This window comes from Artibeus jamaicensis, unplaced genomic scaffold (genome assembly GCF_021234435.1).
Source record: "Artibeus jamaicensis isolate MK-2021 breed Jamaican fruit bat unplaced genomic scaffold, CSHL_Jam_final scaffold_474, whole genome shotgun sequence".
NCBI lineage: Eukaryota > Metazoa > Chordata > Mammalia > Chiroptera > Phyllostomidae > Artibeus > Artibeus jamaicensis.
Window position 1 is genome coordinate 5,474,702 of NW_026522046.1, and position 12,183 is coordinate 5,486,884.

Below are 12,183 nucleotides of genomic sequence, written 5' to 3' on the forward strand. Positions count from 1 at the left end.
TGAGAGTGCCCTCCAGCCAACAACCAGGGAGCAAGCAAGACACTCAGCCTAACAGTTCCCTGAGGACTGAACCTTCTGTTCTCTCAGAACGCAAAATCCTGTCAGTGAGTGAGCTTGGAAGCAGACCCTTCCCCAGTTGAAACTTTGGATAGGAACACAAGCTCGGTGCATACCTTCATTGTGGCCTTGTGAGAGACTTCGAAGCAGAAGACAGCTGAGCTGTGCCTCGGGTTTCTGACCCTCAGCTAACTCAGAGTCAGTGTGGGACGGGGAGATGTAAAGGTGTGGTTATAGGAAGGGTAATTACAGAAATTATTCACCTATACTTGCAAACAACTTACTACAAATAAACTTTTTCCCGGCCTTTGGATGTTTTAGGTGGAGTGATCTTCACTACTTCAACAATTATTTATATTCTCTGTGCTTAGTACTGGGAACAGGTGATAAATAAGAGAGAGTCCATGTTCTTGCCTGCAAAGAGCTTACAGTTTGTGGAAGGGGAAGGGCAATGGGGAAAGACATCAGTTCAATAATTCCTTCTTTAATAATTCATTTTAAATTGTAAGTGGTATATAACGGCCTGGGTTATTCAGAGAAAGCTTCTTTGAGGAAGTGGGACAGAAGCTGAGGAGGTCAGCAGGAGAGAAAGATAGGGGAAAGGGGAAAATTCCGGACAGGAGTGGTGTTCTTAATGGGGAGCTGGAGAGGTAGTGAGCAGCTATGGCAGAAGTTCATATTTATGATCAAATTGTATTCTATCGCATGATGATGGCATTGTGGGCTCTGTTTTTAGAAGTTTCTTTAGAGATAAATGTTAAAATATTTATGGATAAAATTATGTGACATATGAGATTTGTTTCAAAAATAAGCTAAAAATGAAATGAGATTTTCCAAATGAGTTAATGTTTATTGAAACCAGGTGATGAGTACATGGGTGTTCATTATACTAGTCTCTCTAAATGTTATATGTGTTTCATTTTCTATAATAAAATTTTAAAAACTTGTATCCTCACTACACCTCCTGAAGGCTGCGTGTGTATATGTTTGAGATCATAACACATTTACCTCCTCCTGCTGCACTGCAGACAGTTCAGGTTAACAACACCTTTTGGGCAAGGGGATGGAATAAGTTTTTTGTTACAGCAGATGTAACGGCCTCTCAGCTTCAAATCACGTGGCTAACATAACAAAGGGCATTTGGGTAACTTCCCTGGCCTACTGGCTAAGATGCTGTATCACATTATTTTTCATGATCGTTTTTCACTAGATGAGATGGTATGGTTTCATACATAGTAGAATCTTATGACATGGTTCACCCTAGAGTAAAAGCCAGTGGAAAGATCCTGTTCAAATAATGGTTACTGAAATACTGAAAGAATTATGTTATAAGGCCTTAGATAATATGAACAGTGTTAGAGTGTGTTTATAGGTTGGGGAAAGAGAAAATAGGGTAGAAGAGATGGGAATCTGTCTTTGAAGAATTCTGGGTTGGCTTGCTACAGTAATAATCTATAATGGATTTCTTCTTTTTTTTCTTTTTGGTCTTTTGTGACTGACTTTTTTTGTATTATGGATTTACTTGATTAAGTTTTCCTTTTTCTCATTTTGAGGTGGGTCAGTCTGTGAATTAAACAGCAGGGATGGATAGATTTTATGAACCAGGGACAAGACCTTAGGATTTGGACACCTGGGGCTGATGCTGCAGAGATAGTTTCATGATTGTAACTGTTTCAATGTTAGGCTATTGGGGGAACCATATTTTGAGATTTTGATTCAGATTTTTCTTGAAAATACCTTTGCCACCAAATCGAGTGTTTCCCCAACCACTAATAAAGACTTCCTAAAATCAGATATATGCAAATTACTAACTACATTTCCCTTCTTAAGCAAAGGTTAAATAAAAGGGAAAATTATGAGAGATTGTTTATAGAAGCAGGGATTTTCAGTGCTTAGTGAATCTGGTTATTTCAAAACCATGAGTCTCCTTGTCAGTGCAAAGCAGGAAAGGAATAAAGTAATAAAAGAAAGCGAACCTAGACATAAACATGTCCTCATACAGACAGCATTTGTGTTAAAAAGCTTTGTTGTTGTTCCCTGAACCTTGGCAATTATAGGCACTTTCCTCTGCTTTGAAAAACATTTGGCAAATCAGCAGAGGAGGTCCCCTCGTTTTTCAGAGTTCATGCTGAGCTTGGCCTGGTTGCAGGGAAACACTAATTCCCAACTGTGCTGCCTGGGAGCAAATGGTTTGTTTTCTCTTCACTGAATCCAGCCCAGGGTGGGTTTTTACAGTCCAGACTGCCATGGAAAATCTATTTGGAGCAACTTGTCCCCAGAAGGGAAGAAGGCAAGCTGATCCTGTGGAGGGGGCTGTAGCCACCGCCCAGCCAGTCACGCCTGTGGGCCAGGGCAGGTGTTAACATGCAACAGTGGACATACGGAACCCAAGGCAAACATGAATCCTGTTTGTGTGCTTACACCCACATGTACCACACACACAAAACTCCACCTAGTTTACTAGGCACACACTCGACTTGCCAGGCACAGGCACCACATGGCCATGCATACACACACTCTACATACCAACCATATCCACCCACACACCATGTATACACAAATACACACATACGAAACTTGTACACATACTACACGCACCACATACACTCTACTACACACCACCCACACTCTATATTGGTCATATATGTCTGTGCCACAAACATATATACACACAGCCCATCACAAGCACTCCATATAACAGTCACACGTATCACACACACACCACTCACATACCATGTATACATTTAACAGCCTATCCAACTACACGCACACCCACCACACATACTCCACGTAAAAACCATACCACATACACCAAACTACATACACACACAACACATATTATATCCAGTCCCGTGCACCACATATGCAACACACACACACACACACACACACACACACTGCACAGCGTCCCACCCTGCAGTGTGGTTATTTTCCCGCTCAGCAAGGCCTGCACTACAGCTCCGGCGGTCCCAGCAGGCGGGTGCGGGAAGAGATAGCTTATTGCAGGCCAGTGCCAGGAGCGGGTGCGGGGTTGGGGTTTCCCGAGTGGGGGCGGGGGCTGGCGGCTTTGGCCCCTGACTTGGGCCAGAAGGGGTGCACTCGGGACAGGAGGCAGGTCCTCGGGGAGTGCGCGCGTGTGGAAACGTGCGCACGCCTCTGAGGGCTTCTGTGCCCAGACACCCTGGGAGGTGTGTACGAGGGAAATGTGAGGCGCGTGTAGGGAAAAGCTGTGCGTGTGTGTGTGTGGGGGGGCGGCTGGGGTGGGGCGGAGGCTGAGAGGGCTGGGTGGGCGTGTCCTCGATGCGCCCAGCCCTCCGTGGAGTGTGGGTGTGTGGAGTGCGGGTGTGAGTCCTCGAGCTGACCCAGCTCCAAGGGAAGTGTGCGTGTGGAAACCAAGCAGCCGAGGCATGTGAATAGTCATAACGGCTCTCCATCGGTTGGGGTCAGCTTCTGAGAAATGACTGAGTGTGTGGCAGGGATTCACTGAGACTGAAGGATACACCTACGATCGTGGTCCCGGCGTGGTGTGTGTGTGTGTGTGTGAAGAGGCCCGGGCAGCGGAGGAACGCGAGTGGCCTGCCCCGCTGGTTGGCGCGCGCGCGCGTGTGCGCGTGCGCGTGGAGAGCGGCGCGCGCGGCGTCGACGGAGGGAGGGGAGAGGTGGCGGCAGGCCCAGCCCCCGGTCGCTGAGCCCGGGGCGGCTCCTCCGCTAGCCTGGGACCGCTGCACTCCTGCGGCTGCCGCACGCTGCTGTTACTCCCGGCCTGCGCCGCGCCCGCCAGCGCCCGCAGCCGACTGGGTTCCCTGTCCGCCCAGACGCCGCTTCTCGGGGCTCTCGTTCTCGGCTCCGCGGAGGGAGAGGAGATGAGTGCGGCGGAGGCGCCAGCGGCGGAGCGGGGTTGGAAGAGTGAGAAAGTGGACGAGGCTCAGGCCCTGGCGCGGAGTTGCGCTGCCCGCAGACCCGACTTTCAGCCGTGCGACGGGCTCTCCATCTGTGCCACGCATAGCCATGGCAAGTGCTTCAAGCTGCACTGGTGCTGCCACCTAGGATGGTGTCACTGTAAGTCGAGCCGCGTCTTCCCGCCTTGCGCTGCTGCGGTCCTGGGTGCACGCTGGGCCGTCTGGGGTCACGGTTGGGACTGAGGCCGTGGGGGCTGTGGGCCTGGCCCGGGCCGCTTTGCTGTAGGCTGGGGCGCCCTGGGCTCCGGCCGGGCGGCAGCTGCCCTCGCGCCGGTCGGCTCCGGTTGGCGCTGCCTTGGCAACGAGATGAAATTCCCGTGGGGAGCCTAGCTTTAGCCCCTTCTACAAAAGGGGATCTCCCCGTCCCAGGAAAACTGGGAGCTATTTTTTTCTTTTTGTTCTTAAACCGAAACTACCAAGCAGTGTGTTGAGAGATGGTTGGGAGACATCGGAGTTGATGACAACTCAATGGAAAGCCTTTCCTAAAGACTGGTGGTTAAAGATGCCCCTTTTTCTTTCTCACTTTTATCTTTTCGGGCAGCTATTTAAAGAAAAGAGCTTTTGGAAATCGAATTGTGGCTCATTTATTGCATCCAGTTGAGAAAGTGCTAAAGTGGAGAAACTGCTTCCAAGAAGTTAATATTAACAGTTTGGAAGGATGAAAACTCTTTAAATATCCAGCTGCAGCATATAGAGCCAATGTATGAGACTTTTAAAATTACAAAGTAAAATGAATGAGAGGAAGCTTAAATAATCTTACTAATTTATAAAAGCCAGAGCTAAATGGTGTAGGCCTTTTCTCTATGTTTATACTGCATGGGGTTTTGAAAATGGATTAAACTTAAGTAGTCTTTTAGTCGGAATTTCACAACTTGATTAGTTCGTGGTATTTGGCCTGCTGTATCATTTATTAGAAATACACTGCAAACTTAGTTTCCGCATACCCTTATAAATAGAGGGTTTTGGAATGCTTATTATTTAGACACAAATTCTCGAAGTGATCTTAAGTTAAAATATTTTGCTTGTTGGTGAGAAAAAAAATGGCTCCCAAGAAGAGATGCAGTAGATAACAAATCCTTATTTACATTAGTTGAACATAATAGAATATTTTAAAATAAGTTTATACTTAAAGGGTGATACTTCTTACATTTATTTTATAGTACTAAATTCTTTTTTACATTTGTTTACAATTATTGAACGGATTGATTTTTTTTGTGTTCTTTGTGCTGATGAGTCAGTTTCTTCCTATATCTTATTATTCCCTTTGCTGTCAGATCCATTCCCAATTATAAAGCATTATTTTAGTGTTGCACAGGGCACAAAACTGGAAGAAGCAACTGTAGGAAACCTATGATGCTGAAGTACACAAGTAGGGTGAATCTGATGAGAGCCCATTTCCCTGGGCTTCCTGGGGAGCCCATTTCCCCCTACTTTCCTGGGGAAAAGTAGAATCATAGTGTAGAAGAATGTCAGGAACGTTAAAGATGGTTTGGCTCATTGCCTGTCTTACTTCAGCAGCCTCCCTTCTAAATACACCATTAGTGATTAGAACCTTGCATTCTCGTCAGGCAGCTTCTTCCTTCATTAGAGAGCTTTGACTAGAATATTATTACTCTTCCTTATTTGGAGCTGAAGTTGGTTACTTTCTAACTTCTATTTCTCTTATTTCTACTTTATGAGATCATATAGAGCAATCCAATCCTTTTTAAATTTTTAAAATTTATTTTAATTAAAAAAACTTCACCTGATGACATATTTTTATTGATTTTAGGGAGTAGAGGAGGTGGGTTGGGGGGATAAACATTGGTGTGAGCGAGAAACTTGATGCCTCCTGTATTCGCCCTGACCTAGTGTCCTGACTGGGAAATTGAACCCGCATCCTTTTGGTGCATAGGATCAACTGAGCCACCTGGCCAGGACTCCAGACCTTTTGTAGAACATGGCTGTTTCAACTCTTTAGATACACACACAGATTTCTTACCAGCATAGACTATATTCTCTCTCTGTCCCCGGCCACCATCACAGTGTCTACAGAAATAGGTTTGAAATTCATGTGTGTTGAATGACTGAATGAAGGTAGCCATCATTTTCCTCTGGAGGCATGGTTTTGTCCTCTTTATAAATGTCTGTTGCCTCCTGTCTTTCTTTTTATGGAATAGTGTGCAGACTTGTATGCATCCTGATCTGTTCTGAATATGTGCCAGGAAGGTTAAGATACTTTGAAGGGCACCCAGTATCCCAGTTGTAGTCTGAGCAGCCCAGAGTTGAGCAGAACTCCTGCCTCCCATGTTTGAGATACTGCTCTACTGCTGTAACATGCATCACATTAGCATTTCTGATATGTCCACATCATATTGAGCTTGTTGCTGTCAGATTGAACTAAGCTTCTGGTCAACTAAAGCCATTGTTTATTTGTTTCACGTATGTGGCAATTAAGTCGCAGTGCTTGCCCATTTCACAGTTATATGTACAGGTTTGGACACAGGTATTAATTGAGCCCTTAGATATTTTTCCCTGTTAGGTTTCATTTTATTAGAATAAGCCCATATTTTCTGGCTTATCAATGTCTTTTTAGATCCCAGCTCTTTCATAATATATACCACAAGCCCCTTAGTTTCATGTCAGCTGCACATTGGATGCCAACAGTAGCATTGTAGTATAGTAACCTTCTCATTCAAGTTATTGATAAAATTGTGAACAGGAGAAGCACAGATTGACTCCTGAAGCTTTCCGGTAGAACTGCCCATCAGGTGGATAGCAGTTCATTAATGAGCACTCCTTATGGTCGTTCAAACAATTACCTAGCTACATAATTGTACTGTTGGCTATCTTATGTTTATCTTACCATATGGGTACATTGAGAACCTGGTCAAGTACCTTCATGAAATCCTGCCTATACACTATTTTTGCTGCTTTATGAGGCATGATCTGTGTATAAACACTCTTTTTTTAAAAAATGAAATTAGATTAGTATAACTCAGGTTGGTTCCATAAATGCTTACCACTTTCTTTTCTAAGTGATTGGAAGCCATTTTTTTCAGTAAGTAATCTGAATTTAGAAAAAGACTGATGTCAAGTGTACTGGATTATTATTGACAGTTCTTCCCATTTAAAAAAATCAGACCTACATGTATTTGCTCTTTTTCCAGTCTTTTGGCAACCCTCCGAGTCTCCATGCTCTTTTCACTGGTTTGATTCAGCAGTCTCATTCCCAGTGCACTTTATTTCATTCAGAGCATCAAGGTGCCACATCTCAGTCTCCACACCTGTACTGGACATCAGTTTTTTCTGTTCCCCCCTTTTTTAGGCCAATATCACTTTTTCTTGAAAAAAAGCAGAGTTAACATATTTGAGAAGTTCTATTTTCTTTTTGGCCTTCATAAATGTTACATCAGTCCTAAGCACAATTTCTTTAATTCTGTTGAACATGTATTGAGCACCTTCTTCTTGTGAGACATTATTACGGACACTAGGAATACAAATACAAATACAACTGGATCCTACCCTTTAAGTAGAATATAAGGGCATGATTCATGCCATATTTATTTTGTATTCCTTTAAAACTACAAATGATGAGGGTGAGAAAACTATCAGCTTATTCACCAAATCGGAAAATGCTAAAATGAGATTACCTTGATGCTTAGGAAATTCAGAACAAATAAAGGAAGTTCAGTTTTATATGGTTGATGTTGAACTTGTGAAATTCATAACCTTATGAAATAGAAAAGGCTGAAAATATATACAAGTTCATAAAACACGTAAAACATGTATATATTCATAGATTCAGTGCTTGATGTATTATTAACGGAAATAATTAGTGTATTTGGGTAATGACAGATTTTGAGGACCATGTCTGGGAGGGGAACTGTAACATGCTTTGTTAGTGTCACTGTCAAAGATAAATTACTGGGCTGAATAAAGTACAGCCCTGAATCTGTAACTTTATTTTTCCCCAGTAAGGAGTGATATTGGTTTGAGTTAATGAGGGCAGGATTCCAAGAGGAGTTTTGAGAGAGAGAAAAACATAGCTTGGTCAACGAAGAGGGGATGGTAACGAGTAAGTCATGTGCAGATATTGTAAAGTATATTTTTGTGGCTGGAGTAGATACAATATTTAGAAAGAATAAGAAATTAGATGGTTGAAATGTTTATTGAGGGATAAACAAGAAAGGTGGGAAGTCTGGAATTTTATTTGGTAGAGACCTTGATACCATAGTGATAACACGGACAGCAGGGGAATGAAATGAGCAAGGGAGACTATTTTGGTATTAAAGTAAAAAATAGATAGAAATTTATGCAACAAGATCCATGTAATAGAAATTGGAATAGATTACATTTGGAGGGTGAGGAAGAGGTTGGCTATGAAGGATAACTTCCTGACTTGTTGAATTCTACCTTGTGCAACTTGGATGGGTGGCAGTGCTATTTATGCACTAACCACAACCAGGTACTGGAGAAGGACTAACTTTGCTTGGTCATGGGTTACGAATCCAATTTTGGATCATGAACTCAGGAAGACCATGAATCTAGTTCTGGGTCTACTGACTTTAACTTGCCTTGTTATCATATGGCAATATCAAGAGGCAGTTAGTTAGCTCTGGTGATCTAGAACTCAGAGGCAAGGTCTGTGTCAGAGATAACATGGAGGTCATTTACTTATTTATAGATTTTCGCTTTAGCCATGATGAAGCATGAGATCCATCAAGGGAGAGACTATAAGAAATGAAGAAAATACTTAGGCTTTCCCTTTACAGCACTAACATTTAGAGTCTGGGTATAGGAGGATGAGCTGGCAGTAGAGTCTAAGAAGAGATGGCCAGAGAAGAAAAATCTGAAAGTGTTATATTGTAGAAGCCAAGGGAAATGAATATTTTAAGAAAGAGTATGAAGATGAAATCCATTTCAGCAAGTTATTTATTTCTTAGAAATGAGTGGGATATACAAAGGTGATTTTATTACTAAAAAAAGAGTGTGAAAGGTTTAGTCCTGCAACACTAACTTCAGGAATATACTTAATTGCAGTAGTAGTCAAATCTTTTAAGACAGTGAGTTTTTCAAGATGGGAAGAGGAGAATGGAATGCCAGGAGCTGAGCATAAGGACACAGAGATAATAGTTAATATTTATTGATTGATTACTTTGTGCTAGAATAAGTTTATTATACTAAACACTTAACAGGCAGTTATGTCATTATGTCCATTTTACAGTTGAGGAAAAAGACTTAAGAGTTAAATAACTTTCCCATGAACCGTCAACTACTAAGGAATAGAGTCTGGATTTGGACCCAGGCCTCTGTGTTTCTAGGACCTGGACTTTTAATCACCTATTCAGGGGAGTCAAACTCATTTTCCCTGGGGGCCACATCAGCCTCATGGTTTCCTTCAAAGGGCTGAAATAGTTTTAGGACTGTGTAAATGTAACTACTCCTTAACTGTTAAGGAATTGAAATTACTTTTGGCCATTTGAAAGCTGATGTGGCTGCTGGTGAAAATGAGTTTGACACCCCTGACCTATAGGTACCATAGAGCAATTTAAAATTAGTGAGCAAAATCAAGTTTTTTTCCCCTCCATTAAAGCCAATGATGGGGTAAGTTTTTAAGAATTGGTAGCAAATTGTATCACTTTCAGTAAAAAAAATACGAAAGAATGAGAACTATAAAGAGTTCTAAATCTTAATGGGTGGAGAATGAAATGGAAGAGTTAAGGAAGATAAAGGGATTAGCACGTGATGGGGTGGGTGGGGTGGGGGTGGGGGAGTGAGTGCACGCGGTGTGATGTAGGTGCCACCAGTGGAACTCAGAATTGGCTTAATAAGAATCACAAAGTAGATGAGCTCAGTTTTCTGCAGAAGACACCTTAAAAGATGTCTGTCTCTTTCAAGTTGAAAGCAGGAAGAGTGGGACTTGATGTATGTAGTCTAATTGATCATATTAACATATCTAAAGAAAGACTGTCACAGCAGAAGGTAGATAGACGGGCAGCATGGAAATAGAGGAAACTGGGAGTTGGAGAAGCAGGATTTGGAAGTGATTTTCGGGATTGTTCAGAGAAGGCGGTACACTGGGTTTAAATGTCTGGACTAGCCCAGCATACGTTTGGCTATAATTTGGCTTTCTACCTATAGATTTCTACCTAGAGAGAGAGAAGGAGCTGACTAGAGAATTTAGCTGTTGGGACCTTAGGTGAAGTGTACATCTCTCCCGTAGTTCATTAGCAGTATGGTTTTTGTGTTATTCTATTTGTTCTGTTTTCCTGCTTCTACACAGCTCACAATATCAAGTTCTGACCTCCCCAGGGTGATGCCAGCTGGTTTTTCTAAGAGACATCTCAACCACAGCAATAACAGTAGCCACTGAAAACATATTTAAGAAGTTTGACAGTGAAAACTAGAAAAACAAAAAAAAAACAATAAAAACTGAGTGGTAGTTTGGATGGAGTGGTCAGCTGAAGCTCTTTTTTTTTTAAGAATGAGAGTTATTACCACATGTAGTGTTTAAAGGGAGAGGAGACAGATGTTAAGAGGACAAGAGTGAGATCAAATTCTGAGTGAATTTTTTTCACAGCTTTTCCAAGGATAGAGAAAGCTGATGGGTGTCTTTCCATCCAGGTGGTGCTTCAGTTGTGGACGTACATTAACTTCAACAATTATAAGTAACACACAGTGCTTGTGTGTGGGCACAATTGTAGTCTTGTGTGTGTGTCAACTCATTGGAACCTCACAACAGTCTTGTGAAGCAGGTACAGTTATTATCCTATTTTTTTTAGATTAGGGAAGTTGCAGAAGGTCACATGTTGTAGCTCCGACCCCGTGTGGTGAATGTGCGTCAGAATCTTACAAACCAACTGGCAGCCAGAACTCTGGTTGGTTGTACTTAAGGTTCAGTGAGGATGATTCCAACTGTTCTAAATTCTTTTTGGAAGAAACAGGATTTAAGTAACTAAGTAAAATGAGAATAACTTCTTATTTAAGAGAAGGGCAATTATATGCATTATAAACATTTTTGGAGTGGTCAAGAACTCTGTAACACTACTTTTAAAAACCATGTAGTAACATATTTCTGTACTGTGAAGCTTCAGCCATGTCATATACTCAGTGTTCCCTAACTGGTGCAAGCCCTTCTACGGTTGGGTTTCCATACCTACCCTTAATGGTTATTTATTGGTTTCCAAGCCTGTCAAACTTAGGAACTTGAACTACATAGTTTTTGAGGGCTTTTCTATGATCATACTTTCCTACATTATAAAACTCTCATTTTGCTTGTTCTCTCATATTGTAAAATCTCATCAAATCTAGAAAGAATATTTTCAGAGAAATTGTTTTATTAGTTCCAAACAAATATAGGAACACATGTTTAACAACCAAAAATTGTGTAGTAGAAGATGTGCTTTCTTGAAAAATAAGGAATGGTCTTTATATGGAATGTGGAAGGCAGAGTGTAGTTCTAGAAAGGACAGGAGCCATGGAATGAGACACACCTAGTTTTGAATTCTAGTTTTTCCATTTATCGGGAATGTAACTTTGGATACATTACTCAGCCTTTTCCAGCTTCAATGTTCTCTTCTAAAAAATAGGAATAAAAATCCTACTTCCCAGGGTTGTTGTGAAGATTGAATGACACAAGCAAAGTACTTAGTGCAGGTAGGTGTTCAGTAAAAGGTAGCATCAGTCCCTCCTCAAAAAAATGAACAATGGAGCCTTAGCCTGTGTGGCTCAGTTGGTTGGAGCATATTCCTGTAGACTGAAGGGTTCCAGGTTCAATTCCTGGTTAGGGCACATGCCTCGGTTGCAGGTTTGGTCCCTAGTCCTGGTATGTACAAGAAGGCAAACGATCAATGTTTCTCACATTGATGTTTCTCTCCGTCCCTTCATGTCTCTCTAAAATCAGTGACCATGTCGCTGGTACTAGATAGCATAGTTATCCTGAAGGCAAGCTGTGGAGTTGGATTTTGTGTTTAAATCCTGGCTCTGCACACTTACTAGTTACGTGGTTTGCAGGAAGCTAATCTCTGCCTTTCGGTTTCCTCATCTTTAATACGCTGATGATAACAGTTACCAGCCTTGCGGTGTGATGATTGTCAAAGACCCCAACTCCAACTTCGTCCCCCTTCCACAGCTGTCTCTGTCTCGGTTAGTCTGGAATTCACTTTGTGACTACACTCATTTAAGC

At 42.1% G+C, this 12,183-nt stretch overlaps 1 protein-coding gene across 1 annotated transcript in view; it reads left to right on the forward strand.

Moving 5' to 3' along the window:
- The first annotated feature begins 3,410 nt into the window (after positions 1 to 3,410).
- CUNH3orf70 (chromosome unknown C3orf70 homolog) overlaps positions 3,411 to 12,183 on the forward strand; it is a 56,258-nt gene continuing 47,485 nt past the window's right edge. The window contains exon 1 of the mRNA XM_037131302.2: positions 3,411 to 4,116. Coding sequence (XP_036987197.2) covers positions 3,921 to 4,116 — 196 coding nt within the window. The 5' untranslated portion in view covers positions 3,411 to 3,920. The remainder of the gene's footprint in view (positions 4,117 to 12,183) is intronic.